This window comes from Phyllostomus discolor, chromosome 8 (assembly GCF_004126475.2).
Source record: "Phyllostomus discolor isolate MPI-MPIP mPhyDis1 chromosome 8, mPhyDis1.pri.v3, whole genome shotgun sequence".
NCBI lineage: Eukaryota > Metazoa > Chordata > Mammalia > Chiroptera > Phyllostomidae > Phyllostomus > Phyllostomus discolor.
The window spans coordinates 106,034,443-106,057,498 of NC_040910.2; the positions used below are offsets into that span (position 1 = coordinate 106,034,443).

At 60.1% G+C, this 23,056-nt stretch overlaps 2 protein-coding genes across 2 annotated transcripts; one reads left to right on the top strand and one right to left on the bottom strand.

Moving 5' to 3' along the window:
* Window positions 1–242: 242 nt before the first annotated feature.
* Window positions 243–885, top strand: GAST (gastrin). Its single transcript, XM_028519174.2, has 2 exons — window positions 243–540; window positions 661–885. Exons 1-2 carry the CDS (start codon window positions 327–329, stop codon window positions 762–764), a joined length of 318 nt encoding a protein of 105 aa, XP_028374975.2. The 5' UTR covers window positions 243–326; the 3' UTR covers window positions 765–885.
* Window positions 886–7,354: 6,469 nt separating this feature from the next.
* On the bottom strand, window positions 7,355–14,710 carry HAP1 (huntingtin associated protein 1). Its single transcript, XM_028520411.2, is given in 12 exon segments — window positions 7,355–7,696; window positions 7,699–8,111; window positions 9,145–9,236; window positions 9,385–9,519; window positions 9,825–9,899; window positions 10,255–10,385; window positions 11,698–11,758; window positions 11,860–11,959; window positions 12,150–12,310; window positions 12,418–12,534; window positions 12,937–13,016; window positions 14,144–14,710. Coding segments are annotated over 12 exon segments (1,854 nt in total). The 5' UTR covers window positions 14,586–14,710; the 3' UTR covers window positions 7,355–7,649.
* Between the last annotated feature and the right edge of the window lie 8,346 nt (window positions 14,711–23,056).

A 23,056-nucleotide genomic window follows, 5' to 3' on the forward strand; every position in this document is an offset into this window, starting at 1 on the left:
TGGTCTGCGACGCAGCTGACTGTGGGTGTCCCTCCGGCATTACTTTTTAAAGTCTGCCTTAAATTACAAGAGTGAAACATCCACAGAGCTGCTCCCATGGCCTCAGACTGTGCCTAACGGTTTAGAAACCATTTCTCCAGGTTTGTGTTTCCTCTGAGGAAAGCATTCGCTGGAACTGGGGTAGGTAAGGCGGAGAGGGGCAAGGCCTGGGGGCTGGGGGAGCTGGCAGGAACAGTGCACAAGCCCTTGCCGAGCTGCAGACCTGCCCTCCGGGTGCCGGGCCTGCCCCGCCTCTAAGCCGGGCCCCGCTCTCCTTGGCAGACAAGATGATGCAGCGACTGTGTGTATGCATGCTCCTCCTGGCCCTGGCTCTGGCCACCTTCTCCGAGGCTTCTTGGAAGCCTGGCTCCCGGCTGCAGGACGTACGGTCCGGTCCAGGGGTCCCTCGGGGCCTGGATCCACATTCGCTGGACCAGCTGGGCCCAGCCGCTCACCACCAAAGGCAGCTGAGGTTCCAGGGCCCCCCCGACCTGGTGGCAGGTAGGAGCTGCTGACAGCCGTCCCTGCTTGCCTCGCCCCGCCAGTTTTGGCGCTGGCCTCAGTCCCAGAGGCTAAGTGTCCGGCCCCATCCTCACCTCCTGTCCCCCTGCTGATCCTCAGACATGTCCAAGAAGCAGGGGCCGTGGCTGGCGGAAGAAGAAGAAGAGTACGGGTGGATGGACTTCGGCCGCCGCAGCGCTGAGAATGGGGGCCAGCATCCCTAGAACCGAGCTTCAGAGCCCGTCACCTCCCAGCCCTGCCCCAGGGGAAACCAATCGAAATAAACTAGCTTCCAAAGGATCGCACAGTGTCACGTGTCATGGGCCAAGGGAGGGGAGTCAGGGGTAAGGGAAGAGAGTGGAGCGCCCATCTAGGGGCAGGGATCTTGGCTCATCCTTCTTGGTGTCCCCACAGCCACACACTGAACCAGGATCTCCACCAGGGGTGGGAGAACAGGGGGTAGGGGTTGGGACCAGAGGAAGTTGGGTTTTTTTCTTAAACATTTTATTTATTTACTCTTAGAGGGGAAGGGAAAGAGAAAGAGAGACATCCTTGTGGTTGCCTCTCACGCGCCCCCTACTGGGGACCTGGCCCACCACCCAGGCATGTGCCCTGACTGAGAATCGAACTGGCGTCCCTTTGGTACTCAGGCCAGCACTCAATCCACTGAGCCACACCAGCCAGGGCCAGAGCAAACTTTTTAAAAGCTTCCAATCGTGTCACTCCAACCTTCAAGTGCTTCCCATGACACTTAGAATAAAATCTATACTTATCGTCAAGGCTCCAAGAGCAAGTCTGCATGGTGGGTGCCGTCATGGGCATCCCGTTTCTCCCCCGTCTCTTCCTTTCCCCAACACACACGCACCCTGCTCTTTCCTGCTCAGGTCATAGGTCCTCGCTCCCCCGCCCCCCACAGCACAAGTCTAGCTGGCCGCCCTTTCCCTCCACCGGCCTCGGTGGAAACGCCTCTTCCCGAGGGACCCACCCTTTCTGCCCCTCGCCCTCCACACCCAGCCCCCCATCATTCTCTAATGGTGGCGTTATATTTTCCCTAAAGCGCCTGTCACAGCCGGTAGCGTTTGGTTCGCCAGTGTGCTGCAGCCTCCCCAGTTAGTAAGGGGAACTCCGTGGGAGTGGGGACCCTGGGCCCCTCTTCCCTGCCTCAGCCCCGGTACCAAGGGCGGGAGGTACCCAGTGAATGTCTGTCAGATGGGCAAGTGGCTGGCGCCGGCCCTCGTTGGTGTCTCGCTCACAGCCCCTCACTGTTCCTGGGTCTGTGGGAGGCACCCTCCCACCAGCATGTGCCCCTGAGGGCTTTCTGCGTCCCGGGCAGGCGGGCAACGCTGGGCAGTCAGTGCCTCCCGAAGCGCCTCTCAGTCCACGGCAGACAGACAGACAGACGGGAGTCGGAGGAGGAGAGCGGCAGTGCGGCCCCTGGGCTGGCAGACTTCCTCCAAAAGGGCAAAATGGGAAATACCTTGGGCCCTGCAGGCCCAGAGACAAAATCAAGACTATTGTGGAAGCATTCAAATAAACAGCTGAAATGTAATTATGTAAATATGACGACCATGCGTTGCCGGCAGGCTGTGTGAAAATAGCGGAGGGGAGGGGTGAGATCTGGCCCGTGGGTCAGAGTGTGTGGACCCCTGTTCCAGAGCGAGACCTGCTGTGGGCGGAGGAGAACCCCTTACTATTTAAAGAGCCACTGCGGCTTGCTCCTGAGCCCCCGTAGGGAAGGAGCACTTGACCTTTGGACACTAGGTCACTGTGCAACCAGAGTGGCCCAGCACGGGCCGGGTATTTTTCAGACCCTCCCCATCACAAGGCTGGGTGGGACAAGCAGAGGTTTGGGCTAGGATGTAAATGGTGAATCTGGGACTGGGCCCGAGGAGGGCCAGAGGGCACGAACCAGTTACTCACACAGTCAGTCACCCACGCCCCAGGTACCTATGTCCACTGCACCTCCCCTGGGCTCACCCCCACAGCCTCCTTGGAGGCCCCCCGGGGCCAGCTCGTAGATGAGGGAGAGCCCAGGCCAGGCTCGATGTGCTGGTAAAGGCAGGAAGGGGACTGCTGCTGAATCACGGCCACTCGGGGGTGCGAACGGCAGTGCAGAGGGACAGTTCTTCCGGTGGGTAGAGTTTCCGGCAGGAGACCTGCTCCTCCGCTCGGCCTGGAGGGAGAGGTGGCCTGGGGGCAGGGTATGTACCCGTTTCTGGGCAGTGGCAGATGGCTCCCCCCGATTGGTCAGGGGACTTGTAGGAATGAGATTATGGAAAATAGGAGAGCCCTGGCTGGCGTAGCTCAGTGGTTTGAGTGCAGGCTGCGAACCAAAGCGTCGCAGGTTCGATTCCCAGTCAGGGCACATGCCTGGGTTGCAGGCCATGACCCCCAGCAACCGTACATTGATGTTTCTCTCTCTCTTTCTCCCTCCCTACCCCCTCTAGAAATAAATAAATAAAATCTTTTAAAAAAAGAATAACAAATTTCTAAAAAAAAAAAAGGCAAAGCTAAGGCCCTGGCCTGTGTGGCTCAGTCGGTTGCAGCATCATCCTGTAAACTAAAAAGTCACATGTTGGGTTCCCAGTCAGGGCACATACCTAGGTTGCAGGTCCGATCCGTGGTTGGGACATGTATAGGAGGCAACCAGTCGATGTTTCCTCCCTCCCTCCCCCCCTTCCCCCCTTCCCCTCTCTCTAAAATCAGTGAGCGTGTCCTCTGGAGAGGATTTAAAACAACAGTGCAGCTAAGGCACCAACTCACGGGGGCTCCCTGGGGATTAGGGTGCAGAATGCACTTCGAACCGGGGGTTGTTAGCCAGTGCTGTGCCGTGACATCCAGGACACACCGGCCCAGGCCCCAGGGGGTAGAGTGGAAGTGGCCCCTGTCACCCTCCCTGCCAAGAGTCACCTCAGGTTTGTGCTTCCTGTCCTCTCAATTCCAGACCCTTCCGGACCAGAATCCCCGGCTCCTAGGTAAGGATGCTTCTACCAGGGGACACCCCGGACTCCCCTAAACCCTGAAGGTGCAGCTGCTGCCCGGCCGTGTTTGGCTCTCTGTGCTATTAGACAGCAAACAGAAAAGTCAATTACTGTCAGAGGCCGTGGACTCTGGGTAGCACGAGGAGCTAGCGTCACCGCCGCACAGCGGGAGAAGGAAGGAGTGTTCAGGGTCTGGGATGTGGGTGTCCCTTGGGCCTTCTTGCCTGCTGAGGACCATGAGCAGGAAGTTGCAGCAACAATGGCCTGAAACGGGTAGGGTGACCAAGGGTTCAGCCCTCTCAGGAGTGAAGGTCTAGGTTATTGCACCGGGAAAGCAACCCGGGCCCGCGGCCGAGGATGCGGGGACTATAGGAGGAGTGTCAGAGGGCAGAGATGAGAATAGCACTTCGAGGCATCAGGACCAGTGGCAGCAGTGGGGTCACAGCGTATACACCATTCGCCCTCCAGGTGTAGAGCTTTGCTTCCAGATTCTCTGACCAGCCCTCAGCTTAAAGAAGCAATGCCAGGCCAGAGGGAACGCCACGATGGAGCTTCAGTGCTCCTCCGTCGGTGCAGGGGCTGGATCCCAGCAGGCCCCGGGGCCCCGCCCGTGCCCTTGGCACTCACCGTTCTGTCCACGCTGACCACGTTCTGATACAAGCCCCGTTACCCTCTGCCAGGGGACTCTGCCTCAGCCCGGGTGCGGGAGGCCAGGGCGGCAGTGAGCTAATGCCCCGGGAACGGCCCTCGGCCAATGCAGAATGGGAGTTGCCCCGGCTTCCCCACCACTTGGGTGGGACAGCTGAGCTGGGCTGTATGTTGGTGTGACCCCAACTTTAACACGCAGGTGCGTTGTGGGGGGACCATGTTAACGTGCAGACCCTCAATCTGTGGGTCTGGGGTGGGACCTGAGATTCTGTATTCCTTTTTTGTCTTTTCTTTTTTCAAGAGAGGGGAAGGAAGGGAGAAAGAGAGGGGGGAGAGAAACACTGATGTGACAGAGAAATATCAGTTGGTTGCCTCTAATACGCACCCAACCGGGGACAGAACCCACAACCTAGGCATTGCCCTGACCAGGAATCGAACCAGCACCCCTTTGCTTTATGGGACTACGCTCACCCAGCTGAGCCAGCCCACCCCCATACCCCCGCCAGTCAGGGCATGATTCTGCATTTCTGATAAACTCCCAGGAGGTGTCACTGATGCTGGCCCATGAACCACCCTTTGAGTTGTAAAACACGACCCTTCCTCCCAGAATGCCCCAGAAGGACTGGCCTCGGTTGCCTAAACTCCCTTTCATTAGCTTCCTTCTGTTCTCAAGCCCCCAGCTCCTTCCAAGAGTGCCTCCTGGGACCGCCTTCCAAACACACTGCTTGTTTTCAGACCCTGATCCGGGTCTGCTTCCGCCTCTGGGGGACCTCTGTCCGGGACAGGGAGAGATCCTCACCCCTGCCTCACCCTTCGCCACCGAGCACTAGGTCAGAGGCCCTGGAGCAGAAAGGATTGGAAGGCCTAAAGTCTTGGGCTCCAGATTTTATTTATTTAGTTTTAGAGAGAGGGGAGGGGAGGGAGAAAGAAAGGGTGAGAGACGTCCATGTGAGAGAGAAACATCGATCATTCGCCGGGTGCCTTTCGTATGCACCCTGCCTGGGAACCAAACCCACAACCCAGATGTATGCCCTGACCAGGAACCGAACCCGCGACCCTTCGCTTTTCAGGACAATGCTTGACCAACTAAGTGACACCAGTCAGGGCTGAAGTCTCAGGTTCAGATCCTAGCTCCCTGACCAGCTGTTTGTTAGACCCTTAGGAGGGTCACTTAACCTGCCCGGGTCAGTTCCCTCATCTGACAACCACCGCCCCGCAGGGGTTGTTGATGTGGTTAAGTAATATGTGTAATCAAAGCTTTGGGCATATTTGATATTGGAGCTGAGCTTCTCTCCACAACTTTGCCCCACCAAAGAGCATCGCACACACCCACGCGCACACACACACACATGCATGCATGCACGCTCCCTGACAGACGTCTGGAGACTGGACCCGGTGGTGCACAGGTAGCTGCTTTATTTCCTGCGCCGGCACATACACAGGCTGACAAGCAACAGGAGAGTGAGAAGCACTGCGGGGAGCAGGGCAGGTGTAGGTGGGGGTCCTGCGCCCCTGACTCCAGCTGTTTACGAGTAAAGGGTGGGAAATGGGAGGACATCTGGAAGGGCACTGAGGGGTGGACGGTGGGAGGGAGCGACTGGGCCTTGGGCGGGAGCCTGGATGCTCACAGGCCGAGACAGGGGGTGGGGCAGGGGGGGGGGGGAAGGCACAACACTGAGCAGAGGGACTCCTCACCCGCAGGTAGAACACTCTGGTGACACACAGGAATTCGGGACTGAGAAGAAAGGGCCAAGAACGGAGATCCCTAAAAGTCAGCAAGGAGCCACCTTTAGCTTGGGAGCCAAGGAATGAAGGGCATGCTGCTAGCAGGGTGCTCAGAGTAACTTCCTGGGCCCAGGTCTACGCCCGGCCCCCAGCTCAGACCTCAGTCTGGTAGCTCAGACCTCAGTCTGGTAGCTCGTGGGCCTCCCCTTGGGCTGCTCCTGCCCGGGGGCCGCCTTGCGATCAGGGCGGGCCACCTTGCGATCGGGGACCAGCAGCCACAGCCTTCGCACCGGCTGCAGAAGGAGGGCCGGGGGTCCTTCAGCCTGTCTCGGAGGAGCGTCAGGGCTTGGGCCCTCGTCCTCCGGCTCAGCCTCGTCGGGACATGGGGTGGGCTGCTGACAGATGGGGGTCCCGTTTTGGAGGGTGGGAGGGACGGGGGAGGGGGAGGGGACTTGGCCAGGCAGCAGCAGAAGGGGCTTCAGGTTGTCTGTGGGGCCTTTGCAGGCTGCCGGGAAGCAGCAAACCCTGGAAGAGAAGGGGTGGGTGTGAACAGAGAGGCCTGAGGACCGCAGGCCTGGCCCGGGCAGCAGGCAGAGGCTGGGGCCTGGGCAGCCCCAGCAGAAAAAGACAGCCACCACTGATGGTTACACAGGTTTCCCACTGCCACAGAGGTCACCCTTCAGTTTACAACCTGCACAACCTTACCTGGTGGCCCTAGTGAGGCCGCCCCATGGTGACCAAAGGGCCATCTTGAGTGGGGACGGGTCAAAATAAAATGGTGAGGCTGCCAACAGGTTATAAACATCACAACTGACCCCATAGACGGGGTCAGAGGAGGTGGACGGGCCAGGGCGGTCGTTATGGATTAATAATGCAGAGACCAGGCTCAGATCCACCCTAGCTGTGTGACCTTGAATGAGTTACTTTCCTTCTCTGAACCTCAGTTTCTTCACCAGATAAATGGAGGTGATAATACCTACCCACAGGGGTGTGAAGATAAGATTAAAGAAGATGGCATGTGTCGGCACACCATCTCTGATGTCTCTGTGAGCCCCTGGAGAAGGCAGGGCTCGCACGGCCCCGTTACACGGCCAGGCACACGGCCAGGCACACGGCCAGGCACACGGCCAGGCACACAGCCCGCACTCAGTAGGCACAGGTCCCCAACCTTTGGAGCTCCTGGCTGGGGAGAGGAGACCCTGACCCACCCTGCCACCCTGTTGGAGGCCTCAGCCCACCTTCAGACTCACCCAGGGGACTGGTCCGACTGCCCTTGGTGGAGGCCTTTGCCCCAGAAGGCCCCTTTTCCTCCCAGGCCATGGGAGGGCGGCTGGCCCTGTCCTGCTCCAGCCTTCGAGAGTCCTTGGTCTGCAACCTGGGCGGCTACTCCATGGTCCTGCCCCCCATGTTTGTTTTGGCCTCCTGCTGCCTCTGCTGCAGGGTTAGGGGGCCTTGGGGGTGGGGGAGGTAGAATGAGAGTGGCAGGGGGAAGGGGGTGGGCAGAGACAGGAAGCTGAGGTGCATGGGAAGCTACAGTCCTGGCCCTGACCCCCAGCCCAGCCCCTAGGAGAAAAGGGGGTGGAGATCTGGAATCCTATGCAAATTGCATGTAAATGAGCATTGGGGCCCATCCCAGCTGAGGGGAACTTGAGGTGCCTATGCAAGTGATATACAAAGTCCATGCAAATCAGCACACTGGGTGGGGCCAGGCTGGGGTAAGTGAGCACTTGGTGGGGGCTCACCTACCCTCACCTTTCATCGGCTTGAAGATCTGCAGCTTGTCCGGTTGGCTGGAGGGAGGCCCCATGGGAGCACTCACCTTTCTGGGGTGTCTTCTGCCTCGGCTGCTGCCTGTAATGGGTGTCCTGCCAGTTGGCCAGTTGCTGGAGGACATGCTTAATGTCCAGGTGTGAGAGGCCCAAGCTAGTGGCCTCCAGGGTCGAGGTCACCACATTCCTCGGGGCCGTCTCATCCAGTTCCAGCTCTACCTCCTCCCAGGCCTCAGCCTCCTCCAACACCAGCTCCGCGTGTTCTGTCACCCTGTTCTCGGCCGGCACTACCTCTTCTATGGCCCCCAGATCCTCCTCAGGCACCAACAGCTCCACCAGCGTGAACTCCTCTGCTGGCGTGGACCCCTCCTCAGCCTCGAACCCCTGCTCCTGCTCCTGCTCCTGATCCGGCTCCTGCTCCTGCTCGTCGCTGCAGTACAGCTCACACCTGGGCAGGGAGACAGGCAAGGCTTACCAGGCCCCTGCCTGCCAGTCCCAGCATCGCCACGGGGGTGGAGGGCTGAGGAGCGATCCTACCCTCTGCTCGGTCCATACACAGACCCAGAACTACAACACCGTCCTGTCCCGGCCAGGAGGGAGGGGAGCTGGGGACCAGCTTCAGGGTATCTAACACGCAGCCAGAGCTCCCAGCAGGAAGGAGGAAGAGTGGTCTCCAACACTGCACAGGCCCCGCCCTCCCTTAGCCCCCCCACCCTGCTGCTCAGCAGAGACTAACAGGGATGATACTGCCACCGCCCCCTCTCTCATTCTTTAACCTTTACACCCCATCCCATGGCTAGTTGTCACAGTAAGGCTCAGACAGGTCAAGTGACTTGCCCAAGGACACACAGCCAAAAAAGGGATCAAAACTGGGACTCAGTCCCAGGTGTTCCCAGCTCCGAGGCCAGTGTCCATGTGCCTCTCAACCCCTGGTCAGGTAAAGGGAAAGCTCCAGGCTCCACTAGGGGCTGCCTGAAACCGGACGGCCACCGATGGGGCCAGATCTGAAGTCAAAGGAAGCAGCTCCTTCCCAGAATGACTTTCCACTCAGCAGAGATCCGGGCCGTGTCCAGGGCCAGAGGGCCACAGAAGCAGCTGCAGGCAGCTGCCTGGCTGCTGAAAGGGGAGGGCCGGGGGGGGGTGCCCCTGGTTGGCTTACCCCAGGTGTCAAGTCTCCTCTGAGTTTATTTCATAATTCCTCAACAGAGAGAAGGACCATCACGGTCCAAGGCAGCGGAAGCTAAAACTGCCAAGTCCCTGGGGCCCCAGCATGCAGAAATCCTGGGGGTGGGGGGGATGAGGAGCCCAGACCCAGACCCTGGGGGGAGAGAAAAGGGCGGGGGAGTGGGAGGGGCTGGGCAGTGAAGGCGGCGGGAGGACGGGCACTGGCTTGAAGGTAGAAGCAGGAGGGCAAGTCCCTCCCGCTGCAGGAAAGGCAAGAGTGAGTGCAGGTCAGCAGGGCCTGGGGGCCCGCCGCGTACCCTTCCATAATAAACAGAGGGTCCAGAACAATCCTCCTCACAGACCGTCTGCGCTCCTCAGGCGGGGGCTCCTGCCCATCTGGAAGCCCCTCCTACAGAGAAGGGGCGGGACATTACCAGCGGGTCCCCACTGAACCCCACCCACACGTCCAGAGACAAGCAGGGGCCGAGGACAGACCACCCGGCAGGGCTGAGACACAGGGGACACGAGTGGAAAGGCCGCCGGCAGGGGGTCCTCACCGGAGGGCCGTTGTGTGTAGAGCCGGTGGCAGAGTCCTTGGACGCGGGGGCTCGCTGGCGGAGGGGCTTCCCATCCCCCTGGTCCTCGGTCAGCATGCCCCCGCACTCCATGTACTTCTCCCGGAGGTCCTGCAGCTGGAACCCACCCGCGGGACTCAGGCACCCCCGGCCCCCCATCTCCCCAGGGGGCCGGGAAGCTGGGCTAAGAGGCAGGAGGCCCAGGCTCCAAACCCACGGGACGTGCAGGGCGACCCCAGCAGGTGCCCGGACTCCACTGCACTCAGACTCCGACTGAACTTCCAGGGTCAGGCCCAGTGCCAGACACGGAGGGTGAGGAGAGAAACAGACCCGCCCCTGGTGCCAGGAGCTTGTCCTTCTCGCGAGAGTTGGGGTCAGAGGCTCTCAAGGGCCAGGGGCAGGAGCCCAGGGGGGAGCCTCACCTCGTCTTGGAGCTGCATCTGGATTTCTTTCTCCGAAGCCAGCTGCTGCTGCAACTTCTCCGTCTCAGCTCCATACTGGAAGAACAGAAGACCGGTGAGCCCCACCCACAAAGCCCCCCGCTGCTAGGCACCCCCTGTTTCGGGCAAGTCTTCCCAGGCACACATCAGTGAGTCTTTGCCAGCCCTTCAAGTAGGAAGTCACGTGAAATCAGGCCAGACGGGGAAGAGGGGGGTAGGTGGCCTGATTCCTGGACCGCTTTGGTCCCTTCCCTGGGATGAGGGGGCAAGAGCAGGGGCTCGCCGAGGTCTCCTCCAACTCTGCCTATGGCCTGGGGCCTGGCTGGGCTGACAGCTTCAGGGGGTCAGGGCAGGGAAATGGTCCCTTGGGGCCATGACACAAGGAGGGAGCCTCCCACACGCCCCAACGCACCGACTGGCAGCGCTCCTGCAGGCTGGTGACCTGGGTCCGCAGCTGGGTGACCTCCTCCTGCTGCAGGTCATAGTTCTCCATCCTGAGCACCAGCACCTCCGACAGCTCAGCCATCTGCTGGCTGGCCTCCGCTGGGGAGGAGTGGGGACAGGAGGTCAGTTCTGGTCCTCCCAGAGGCCTCTGTCCACCCCTACCCTCGGCTCCTGCAGAGTACCCTTGGGTCCACTGGGGTGGCATTCCTAACTCAGGCCTCCTTTCCAACAAGCCGCTACTGACTGACGTGGAGCAGGGCATTGGGTGAGCGCAGTCCACCAGACCTGGTCCCAGCCCCACTGCACTCAGGTCTAGCGGGGGGCGGAGCGGGGGGGACTGATGGAAATAGAAGTCACAAGGGTGCATGGTGCTGACTGTCATGGAGCAGCCCAGCCTGGACTTGCTTGCAAAGCCTCGAAGTGAAGACCCCCTGAGGGCACAGAGGGCTCAGCCAGGCGGCAGGGAAGGAACGGCCCAGGCGGGGTGTGGGGAGGCCCAGGGGACATCGCAGGACGCTGGGACGGAGTGGCTGGGGCAGTGGGCAGGGCCCAGCTCTCTGAGGCTGGCAGGGAGTTGGGGCTTTATGCTTTGGCCAGAGGGAAGTTACTGGGGAGGTTTAAGAAGAAGAGGGACACAGGCAAACTCGCTTCTAGAACACTCATTTGGGCTGTGCACAGAGGGCCTGGAAAGGTGGGGCGGGGGGCGGTACAGGCAGGGAGGCCCCTTGAGAGGCAGCCTGGGCTAGCAGCAGCCGGGGGAGGGAGGACCAGGGAGAGACCTGAGCCTTTTGTAGAAGGAAGAAGCCGCAGAATGGGGGGGTTGGCTCTTCCTTTAGGGGCCTGGGGACCCGTGGGGCCGTTCAGGGAGCTGGGGAACCCAGGGAAAGAAGGATGAGGCTTGAGGTGAGGGAAAGGGCTGTTGCCGCCTCACGTCTGCATGCCGCCAGCCAGGCTGAGCTCTTCAGGCACAAGTGCCGTGCCCCTGGCCCATCTTCATACAGGGCCAGGCACAGCTGCCATCTAAGGCGGGGCTCTGAAGTGCCCCAGCCCCAGTGCCACGGGTGCCTGGTCTCTGGAAGTTCCCGGCTCCCTCCCTCCTTCGCTCCCAGCCCCCTTCTCCCCTAACCCCAAGTAACAAAAGGAGGCTGGCTTCCAGGAGACCCACAGCCTCTGTGCAGCTCTTTACAGTTTGCACAGAGCAGTTCCTCAGCTGTGAGCCCTGGAGAGGTCAGGAGAGCTGAGATGATCGACCCCCGTTCTAAAGATGAAGGTTCAGAAAGGTCAAGGAACCCGTCCAAGCTCACACAGCCAGGAAGTGCCAGAACTGGGACTTGAACTCGGGTCTCGGATCCTGAGTTCTGCCCTCTGCTCCAAGAAACAACCCCCCACCCCAGGTGACAACTTCATGTACCAAACTGCTCCACACATTGCAGAATAAGCATCTCCTCGTCGAGGACATCAAGCTGAGAAACCTGGAAGGAGGGAGAGAGGAAGGAGCAGGCCAGTCAACGGCCCCTGCCCTCGGGCTGGCCCTCGCCTCCCTCCCCCTTCCCTCTCCCCCCGCCTGTCTCACCTCCTCCCTCAGCTGCCCGTTCTCCTCCTCCAGCAGCCGCAGCTGCTCCTGCAGGGCTTCCAGCTGCGGGCAGTGGTGCTCCAGCTCGGGCAGCGGTGTCCTGGGGAGGGAGTGATGGGAGTCAGGGTGCTGCCAGGGTTCAGGCTGGGGGGGCCAGCTCCCAGCCCGCCTGGACTAAGCGTGGCATCCCAGTCAGCCCCGGCAACTCTGCCGGCAGGCACGCCGTCCGTCCACGCCCCTGTCTGCAAACGAGAAACCTGGGTCGTCAGGTGCAAAGGCAGGGCCCTCACCGCTCAGGGGGTTCACGGGGATGATTATGCTGCTGCTTCTCCTCTTCCTCCTCTTCTTCCTCCTCTTCTTCCTCCTCCTCCTCCTCCTCATCATCATCAGAGTCTGAGTAGAGCTGAAGGAGATCATCCCGCAAGCTCACCTGGCGTCTGAGGTGTAAAATCTGGCAGGGGGAGGGGGGAAAGTAGCCCTGGGTTGGGGCGGGGCAGGGGAGCCGCAGGTGGGCTGAGAGGGCACGCCCCTCACAGCCTCCCCCCACCCCCAAGTCACCTCCTCCCTGGCCGAGCCCAGCATGGCTTCCAGCTTGCTGTTCTCCTCCATCAGGACGTCGTTCCGTTTCACCAGGGACTGGTCTATGCGAGCTGCTGTGTCCGGATCCCGCTCTCTCTGCAGAGGGACCCCCATCCATGGGAAATAAATTCCCGGTTTCCGGGGTCTCCCAGACAGGTGGGAGAAGCCAGGGAGCACGCAGGGGTCAGAGGGAAGCTAGGAGACTAGGTCGAACCCTCCCCATCCCCTAGACAAGAGTCTGCCATTCACCTGTGTGGGACCTGACTCAGTTTCCCTTTATGGAAAAAGAGCAGATCAGACCAGAGGGCTCTAAAAGCTCTTCCAGCCTGGACATCTTACATGTACCTGCTTCCCATAAGAGGGACTCCTAGCTTGGCCCCTAGAGAGGTAGCCAGGCAGGAAATAGACAAGCCCCCACCCCTGCAGGACAGAATGCAGACAGGGGCTGGCTAAGGTTCGGGTGGGCTCTGTGGTGGTGGGGGGGGGGAGGCAGCACACCTCCTCTAGCAACTCTGTCACCACTTTGCCATCCTCTGGGGTGATCTTCTTGGCTGGCAGGGGCTGGTCAGGACACAGTGCTGCAAGAGACAGTGGAGCAGCCGGGTCAGGGAAAAGGCGGGGGGGGGGGGGGGGGGGGCGGGTCTGCTACCCTGCACCCTCTCCTTCCTGCCCTGACCCCAGTCTCCCTTGACAACAAGGGGTCAGCAACAAGGGAGGAGACGACTGGGCTCTTTCCTGCTCCCAACGTCCTCTCCACACCCCCCGGGACTCAGCATTCTGGTCCCTGCTCCCAGAGCCAACGGGACTCTTTTCCTTCCTTCTCCCGCGCCCTCCCTCCCCCTCCCCGCACCCCCCGCTTCCCCCGGAGGGGTTAGGAGACCACGGTCCTCCAGGCTCAGGTGGAAATGGGCTCTCGGGCTGCCTGGGCCCCCGGCACTGGGGAGAATGGGGGCAGCTAGTGCAAGTGCGGCCGCAGACTGACTCATCGCGCCATCGCCAGGGGGAGCTGTGGCCACCTCGTCGGGGCCGCGCGGGTCGTAAAAAGAGGCGCAGTCATCACCCCTGCACCTGTTGCGCGCGGAGAGGAGAGGGAAAGCGGTTTCTCCGGCACTGGAGTCGGAGCGCCTGAGCTCCTAGACCCAAGCCGCAGATCTCCCGAGACCCAGAGAAAGATGCGAGGGAAAAGAAGCGGCAGAGTCTGCGTGAGGGCCCGTCCCCCGCCCCCCAGGCTGGGGGCAGTTGGGGAGAGCTGCGCCTTAACCCGCCCGGCAGCCAAGAGGTTGGCGAAACCTCCCCCTCTGCCCACCCACCTTCCGGTGGCGGCTGGCGCTGCGGGCCAGCGCAGGCTCAGAGCGCGCGGGCAGCGCCCTCCCGCAGCCCCCGCCCCTCTCCTGGCACTGCGGTAGACCCGGGAGGTGGGCACGAGAGTGCGCAGATCTGGCGCAGCAACAGGCGTGCAGTGGGGGCGGGGGAGCGCGCGGGCCCCGGGACCTGGCCCACTGACGGAAATCAGGGACCGAGAGAAGGGGAGGAGGTGGGAAAGAGGCGGCCGGACGGGCACTGCAGACAGTGACAACGCGTGGGCGGGTGGAGGAGGGGGACTGAGTGCCAGAGGGGCCGGAGCGCCTGGACCCGATGACGCCCCTCCTCCCCTGAGCTGCCCTAGTCTCCTCCGCTTCGGGGTCCCGGGACCAGGTTGGTTTACCTTCCTCCTGCTCCGGAATAAAGGTGGAGCGCTCCGGGCACGATACCCCCGACTGCTGGCCAGTATACGCAGTTGGCATCTTCCAGGTGTCCGCTGCGTTTCGCGTCCCCAGCTCAGTGGTCTGGGGAGACCCTTGGGATATGAAGCGGGTCTTCGGCGCGTCCGAGTTGCTGGTCACAGACTGGGCATCCCCTTGGACTGGCGCGAATGAGGTCGCGCGTGGGGCTCCCGCCTCTGATCCAGCCTCGGGAGCCGGGCAAGCTCCGGCTGGGGGTCCCGCGACAGAAGGGGATCCGGACCCTTCCCCCTGTCCCGCAGTGGGTGCCCGCTCGGCGGAGGGCTCTGGAGCGGGACTGTCTGCGGGAGGGGATGCGGGGGTGATCGCTGGGGAGTTCCCGGGCCCATCCCCGGCGCATCCCTCACCCGATTCCATGGGGCGCATCTTGGGACAGCAGTCAGCTGTCACAGCTCGGCCTTTATAACCTGCGCCTGGCTTGGCGCCCGCCGGGCCGATCCACGAGCGGGAGGGGGCGGCCGAGGAGCAACAAGTGGAGCTCGGGCCCGGAGCTCGCGCCGGGGCGAGCTCATGGTGGCGGAACAAGGCGAAAAAAAAAATAAAAGAAGAGCAAAAAGACTCGAGCGAAGGTTCCAGCTGGTTTCGCGCGGGCTGGGTTCTGAACGCAGAGCTTCTCCCCCCCTCTCCACCTCCAGAGAATGGTTCTGCCCAAAACCTCAGCTTCTCGGGGACTCGGAAGTCCTTAATTGGGAGCACCCGCTTCCTCCTGTCTCGTCTGGGTTTGCGCTGCCTTTCCTGGAGTTGGCCCGTGAGTTTGGGCAACATCGTGTCTTTCTCTCCCCGAGGGCTGCGAGATCAACCCAAACCCCAGGACGGTCTCCACGCGCTGCCCAGTCTGGCGCGTCGCACACGCTCCAGCCCTCGCGTTCACACTGCCGTGCTCCAGCCCGCCACAGCCCTCTCTCTTCTCCCTTCACTCGCCTTCCCACCTTTCCACGAGATTCACCTCCGGCGCGCACTCACTTTGCCCACCTCTGTCCACCCTGGCAAACACCTGTGCTTCCCGGAGACCCCGCTCGGACGTGTCCGGGTGAAGACAGGTCTCTCTCCCGCCGCCCCAGAGCACCCCTTATCCGGAGGCCGGCAGGGGTCGGAGTGCGTCTGCACCCCTTCCGCGCAGGGTACGTGTCCCCCTGCGCCCAGCGCAGGACGGACAGCTACGGGGTCGCCGTAAGTCCTGAGTGGACTGTAGGCAGCGGAAGAGTCCAGTGGCCATTTCTAAGCCCTGGGACCGGGGCAACCTGCGGGCCAAAAAAGAGATGGCCAGACAATGCTTCTTGTAAAACGTTGGGGTGGTTCTTGGCGCCCCAGTGCCCCTCTTTTCAATACCCAATCGGTCACCAAGTCTGGCTTAATTTACCTCCCAGACATTTCCGGTGTCTCCCCTCTAAAGCTCTTGTGCGTTGAGGCCTCATCCTCAGACAGTGAGCTGACCTCCTCCCCGCACTCTCCGGTGTGAATCACCCATCCTCCCATGCGAATCCGTCTCTAGTCCATCCCTCCGGCACTCTCTCCCCGCAAGCTTAAGAAATTCCAGGAGCTCCTTCCCCAAACACGGCCCCCACCCAGAGCCTGAGCCCAGGACAGGGGCCCAAGGTGCGTCTGGGGCAGAGGCTTGCTGACAAGGTGCCTTCAGGGTCCGATGACCGTGACACAGCATAGACAAGAGACACAACCCAGGAAGGAGGGTCCGAGTACCCTGCCCATGGGCTCTCCAGGGGACCAGTGTGGCAATAAGAACGTTTCCTTCTATCTGGGCTCATTTATTCATTCACAAATATTGATTACTCAATCAATATAAACACCAGGCACGGAGTCTTACTTAGTTCTTTCTGGCTGCTACAACAAAATGCTGTAGACTGGGTGGCTTCCAAACAACAAAACTTTATTTCTCACGGTTCCGGAGGCTGGAAGTCCAGGACCCCCTGCCTGGTGAGGGCCCACTTCCCGGTTCTTGGATGACCGCCTTTTCCCATGGTGTCCTCCCACGGCAGGAGGGGGAGGGAGCGCTCTGGGGTCTCTTTTTTAAGACCGCAGTTCCCTTTCCTGAGAGTTGATGACCTAATCACTCCCCAAAGGCCCCACCTACTAATGCCATCACACTGGGGGTTAGGGTTTCAACACACCAACTTGGGGGGACACAAACATTTAGTCTATAACAACCCTATCCCTCTTTTTTAAAAAAGCTATAATTGCCCTGGCTGGTGTGGCTCAGGGGATTGAGCGCAGCCTGCAAACCAAAGGGTCGCCAGTTCGATTCCCAGTCAGGGCACATGTCTGAGTTGTGGGCCAGGTCCCCAGTAGGGGGCGCTCGAGAAGCAACCACACATTGATTCTCTCCCTCTCTTTCTCCTTCTCTTCCCCTCTCTCTAAAATTGAGTAAATAAAATATTTTTTAAAAATAAAAAAGCTATAATTTGCATACCATGAAATTTAGCACTTCAAAGTGTCCAATCAGTGGTTTCCAGTATACTCACAGAAATGTGCAGCCACCACCACCATCTAATTTCGGAGCCTTTCATCTCCCAGAATGAGACCCCACCCACCCATTAGCAGGGCTAAAAAGTGGTTTTTAAAGTCCTAATACACAGACACACATTACCCCTGGGGACTCCCCATCCTCTGCAAGAAGGGCTGAAAATCAGCTGTCAGCCTCTCCTTGCAATCTTATATAGTGTCACCGTCACCATGCCAACAGGGGCCAACGATCCGGCACCACATTCACACTCTCCCCATTTGGGGTCCCACCGGCACCTCTGCCACCCCCTCCAGTCAGGCCCCACAGGACTCCCCGCTCTTGGACAGTGACATGCTCTCATTCATCCTGACGCTGACGCCCTGACGGGCGGCTCGCCACTAGCCTCCACTTTGAGCTCCCTGGACAGTCTCGCTGAGTCTCCAGGAGCTCCGCAGTCCGACACCCGGCACAGACGGGCCGACAGAGGGGGCCATTCCACTCCTGCTGAAGGGACGTCTGCTGAACCGATGTTCCCTGCTCGTGACAAAGCAGTCCTGAGGTCCCTGGGAAGTCTGGGGTGAAGAAGGAGGAAATGAAGTGGAGAAGACAGAGAGACGAAGGGGACCCTGCCCGTCCCCACGGGGGTGGCACCATCTGGGTCCAGGCACAGGCGCCCCGCAACTCCAGCTCCGGCCACCAGAGAGCAGTGCCACCCACGTCATGCCTCCACCTTCCAGCTGCCTCGGGGCAAGGTCAGTCAGCCACCCCACAAAAGAGGCAGAGCGGGCAAAGCGGCCCATTTTACAGACAGAGAAACTAAGGCTCAGCCCCTGGGTTGCTCTTCAAGTAAACGTTTTGGCCCAGCTGACGTCTGCCATAGCCCAGAAGGCCCCGCAGGCACCGCCGGAGTGGCGTCTTTGAGTCACGTGCCCCTTCCCATCCCGCCGCTGCTCTGACCCTAAAGGTCAGCCGGGCCCAGTCCCTCAGCCTCCTGCCCTCCCTCCCGATACAGGCCCTCTGACTCCTGCTGGGCCAGAGAGAGGCCAGAAGGAGGCGCACCGACTCGCCAGGCTGTGAAGACAGGCACGTCCTCCCACGAGAGCCGCGAGCTTGGGGCACAGTCACTCGGACGCCCAGCCTTGGGCAGCACACACCTGGCCCAGGCCACCTCCCCAGGCCCGACCTGGGAAAAAGTCACCTGGGACAGGGTACCCCATGGCAAGGGCCCCTGAGGGTCAGTGCCAGGGGACTAGGCAGGGCCAGGCTCGAGAACTACCTTCTGTGCCCCACTGGGGGGCAGGACAGAGGGGGTGTCCTGAACAGGGGACAGGTGAGACACACCCCCCACCACACACACACACACACACACACACTCCCACTGGTCCCTTGCAGGCTCCAGGGCCCCCTCTCTCCTGCACTAGGCCTCTGAGCCCTTCCCCTGGCCTGGGACAAGGATGGGGAATATATTGGGGACCTGAGCAGTCTGCTGTCTTGTTTTCTAGGACCTCCTGGCAGGGACAGGGAAGGGAGAGAAGCAAGGAGAGAAGGCCAGGGGGGTTACCTGGGTGACAGTGAGGGGCGGAGCTCCAGCAGGGGCGGCCAGGATCTTCGGGAGAGAGCCATTTCCGCTGTTCTGACCCAGCCACGCCCTCTCCCGCCTGGAAGCTCCTGTCTTTACGTCACCCACACGGCCTTTAGCCCCGCTCACCTTGGGCTCTTGTGCTGAGGTCAGGCCCCTCTGAGAGGTCCCCCTGCTCCCAGTTCTTTGAGGCATCCTCTCCTGCTTCTCACTGTGAGATTCTATTACTTACAAGACGATTGTTTATTTTTTAAAGATTTTATTTATTTATTTATTTTTAGAGAGGGGAAGGGAGGGAGAAGAAACAAGGAGAGAAACACCACGGGCAAGAAATACCTGCAACCCAGGCTTGTGGGCCAACTGGGAATCGAACCAGTGGCCTCTTGATCCGCAGGACGGCATGCAGTCCACTGAGCCACACCAGCCAGGGCACAAGAGGATCATTTAGGTACCATGGAGGGCAGAGTCTGCTCTGCATCCCTAGGACTCCAGTTTCAGTGGGCACTCGGTGCTTGCTGGAGGAACACGATGGGTTTTTCTGGCAAGTCTGCGGTGGGGGTAGTAACCCGAAAAAGCTCTGGAGAGGGCTGACCTGCCTGCCCTCTCAGGGAGAGAGCCTCGAGCTCTGGACTCCAGGACCCGTGCTCCTCGATCCCCAGGGCAGGGCAGCTCCACCGGGAAGGCTCCGGGGGGCGCCTGTTGGGAGAGGAGGAGGAATTCCGGCAAGGACAGGAGCCACAGGCCCTCCGTGGGGCACCCCCAGCACGGTCGCCTCCCCTCACTTCCCATTCAGAGCCCCCACTCTCTTTCTCAAGGGGCCCAAGGTGGAGGCCTCCGTGAGCTATGGAGCTGTGTCCCGCAGGCGGGCAGGTCACAGGGCCGGCCTGACCTGGCAGGCTGCTCCAGGAGCAGCTGGGAGCCAAGTGAAGGTACCCACAGTGCCCCCGTGAGGGAGGATGGGGCAGTCAGTGGTGTCCAGCCCGTGGGCAGGCAGTGTTGGTGAGCCGTGATGTCCCTTGGCCCTTGGGCCTCCTGAGCTACCTCCAGCCTCGGGGAGAAGGCTGAGGAGCCCCTAACTCTCTGACTTCAGTCCCCAGAGTCAGCAGCTTCCTCTGATCCGTGGGTTCACATCCAGACACTAAGCTTTTCCCAGGGCAATTCATGGGGTCACAGGGCAGGGCGGGAGGGAGGAACCCACGCTCACTGAGCCCGCCCTAGGCCCATGCTTTGTGTTATTTTATTTTATCGCCCCTGGAAGGATGTTACGGGTGACTGTTACAGAGAGGGCAAATGGCTTAGCCTAGGCCACGTGACTTATCCAAGGTCACAGAGCAGGAAGCATCAGGGACATAGGGTCACAAAGTTCTTCTGACCAAGAGCTCACGTGCTGCCACTGCTCCACGGTTTCCCGGCTCAGGGAAGGTGCGGGGAGCCTGCGCCCCGCCACCCCGGGCCGGCTACACTCGCTGGACTTCCGTCCCTGTAGCAGTGGCCACAGGCCAGCTGTCAGATCTCAGGAGGTGATATATTAACAAGGACACCCACGTATCACCGTAGCCTCACACGTTTGAATACTCCCATCACTATTTCAGTATACTGGATTTATGTTGTGTGCATGGGATAGGTCTCCTTCACAAGCTTACACGTCTCATCTTGGGCATCTGAAAACACTGTTCCGAGAAGGGACCCGCAGACGTCCCCTGCGGCACAAAAGCGGTTCGACACCCCTGGGCCCCAGAAACGCCCAAACGCACTTCCACGGGACACGACACGGAGTCTGATTTCGCTTAAACACACTTAACAAGGTGAGGCTGGCAGCAGGGACAAGAAGGGGAGGAGGTTAGTCACCACTGAGGCTGGGTGACGGGCACATGGGGACTCGGTTCTCTCTACTTTTATGTGTGTTTGGTCGTTTTCCCATAGAAAGTTCTGGTGGAGGTATTCAGACATTCGTAAGGGACAGGATAGTGTTCCTTAAAAGTAGACAAGCAAAACGGTCATGAACCACCTGTGGTTCTGCGGCCACTCGAGTGACCACTGTGGCGTTTGCCAGCACAGACTTTGAGTTTTGTACTGGGTTTGTTTGTGTTGCGTGTGACACGTTTTCCATGCTGATCAGTGGATCTCGAGTCTCAGTACGATGACCCCCAGGAAGTCAATAACCACTTGGTGAGTGACTCGGCCAATGAGGAGAGCCAGCCCGTGGACAGGCCGTGCTGATCGCTGACCCCAGGCGATTCCTCGAGGCCCGGGTCTCCCCAGAATCCTCGTCCAGGAAGCCCAGAGCGTTCTCTGCCTTCTCCACCCGCACCTCCGTCACCGGACCTCAGTGCTCCTCATCTGTGAAATGGGGTCAATGGATCGAGGAACTGCTGAGCAGGGACTTCGTGCCTTGTAGCTGGCATTTCAGCAGGTGACCTCAGGGGTCACCTCTCAAGACCAGGTGGCTCTTGGGGAGGGAGCCCAGGGAACAAAGATCCTCATCCCCTCCCCCCGGGGGCTGGAGAGCAAAGAGCAGGGACACACTTTTAACATTTTTTAGTGCAAGACTTACTTTAATAACTCCTTATTTTTAATAACTTCCTCTGTTTTCATTGGCAGGCTGTTTTTAAGAGCAGTTTCGGGTTCACAAATGATAACTCGTTTTTAAAACTTCTGCTAGTGACTGGTTGTTGAAACCCCACCGTGGTGGGTGCTGCCCCCCACCCCGGATTGTCCCCAGTTTCCCAGGCCTTGGTTGTGCCGGCAGGAGAGGAAGCCTCCCTTGCCGTCAGCACGGCACCTGCCACCGAGCCAGGCCGGTGTCTGTCTCCGCCGGCATCGTTGATACCCGCAGAGGTGGACAAGCAGGCAGCAGAGACCTGGCCCCAGACAGGGCCAGGCTTCCGCGGGCGTGGCTGCTCAGCCAGGGCTGTCCACCTCACCTGCGCCTGCGCCTCCCCTTCTGATCTGCTACTCGGTCAGCAGCTTGCTACGCATCCCACTGAGCTGCAACCCAGGCGCTCAGCTCCTTGCTACCCATCCCATTGAGCTGCCTACAAGGATGAGGTTGCTCAGGTCTCGTTCCTAGTCACTGCGTGTCTGCCCATGTCTCCTCTGTCCCTTTTCATTCCACTATCAGAACCTGGGGTTTTGTCAAGGGGGCAATGTGTGCAGCTAAACTATTCTCCATTTCCCAGCTCCCCATGCAATAAGGGAGGGTCATGGGACAACTCTCAGCCAATATCCAGCTGTGTCCCTGGGTAGATGTCCTTCTTTTGCCTGGCATCCCTGAGCTTTCTCATCTCATCTTCACATTCTGTAGGCAGAGAAGTAATTATACCCATTTTATAGGTGAGGAAACTGAGGTTTGGATAAGTGAATTGAACTTTTCTCACGGTTACAAGTCTCAGACAGCTCCTACTTGAAAACTGAAGAATCAGCCAACTCACTCCATTGAGATGAACTTGTTTCCCTTTTTGGCCAGGCCACCAGGACGCTCAGCCTCTAACATGAAGCTGTCATGACTAGCACTGACCCTTACCATGGGCGCTTCGCTGCCCCTTCCTTTCCCGTGCCTCACTGCCGGCTATCAAATTGTAGGGAGCAACCCTTCCTTGCCGGTTGTCTCGTCCTTTAGGAGGGACTGGCCAGGGCGGGGGGAGATCTTTCACTGGCCTCACCAGACCCTTTGTAATCTGTCTCTTTCCCAAACTCTCCAGGCTGAGTGTCTCCTGCCAGGGCCCCGTTGTGGATGGAATGTTTGTTTTCCTCCAAATGCGTATGTCGAAGCCCCAGTGTGATGGTATTCAGGGGCAGGGCCTTTGGGACATAGCTATGATGAAGTCATGAGGGCGGGCCCCTCACGATGGGATCGGCGCCCTTATGAGGGAGAGAGATCCTGCTGTCTCTTTGGGGCGTGCACCACGGAAAGGCCACAGGAACACACTGATCTAAAAGCCGGAGAGCGGGCTCCCACCAGACCCTGAGTCTGCTGGCACCCGGATCTTGAACTTCTAGCCTCCCCAGTTGAGACATGTCTGTCATTTAAGCCACCAGCCCATGGTAATTTGTCATAGCAGCCAGAACAGACTAAGACAGGCCCTGAGCGGAGTGCAGAGAAAGTGCACTGTTAAAAGACCTCCGAAAACGGCCTGTCCCCTCCTGTCCCATGGTTCCCCTCAGCAGCACTCAGCTCGGCCGCTTACCACCTCCTGCCCACAGCCTCACGGCTGCCTCCCAAAGGGGCTCCCTGCCCTCCCCCCGGCACCGCACGCATCTGTGCAACAAGGTCATGGCCTCCCTCCACTGCCCGAGCTCCAGGCAACAGAAAGGCAGCAGCAGGCCCGGCAGGAGCCTGGGAGCCAGAGGTTCTCGGGCTTGGCGGGTGTGCTGTATCTAGCCGTCCCCAGGAGGGGGAATTTGGAGATGCGGGTGGGGGACTGTCACGTCAGCGTGACAAGTGGAATGATGGCCACGCACAGGGCACCACGGAGCAGAGAAAGGGCAGCAGCTCCGTCTGGCTGGCAGCAGGGTGGTCCTGCAGCAAGGGCTGTGTTGGATCCCAATGGGTGAGCAGGTGAGGGCCTTCCAGGCAGAGGGAACAGCTCGGACAAAAATCAGGAAGCAAGAACCAATGGGGAGGACGCTGGGTGAGGGGGCGGGGCCAGTGGGCAGGGGCTGGGGCACGCCCACCGCAGACCACGCAGACCACAGCGGGGCCTGGACTCCAAGCCACGGGCCACAGGGAGGGTTACGCCCAGGAGCGATCCACCAAATGTACATTCAGGCCGGAGGGCACAGGGCTGGAGGCTGAGGGGC

Excerpts from the sequence above, each read along its gene's own strand:
- GAST (XM_028519174.2), top strand. The coding sequence starts at position 327 with ATGATGCAGCGACTGTGTGTATGCATGCTCCTCCTGGCCCTGGCTCTG. Across the intron at positions 541-660 it reads CCCCCCCGACCTGGTGGCAG|ACATGTCCAAGAAGCAGGGG; the intron begins GTAGGAGCTGCT and ends GCTGATCCTCAG.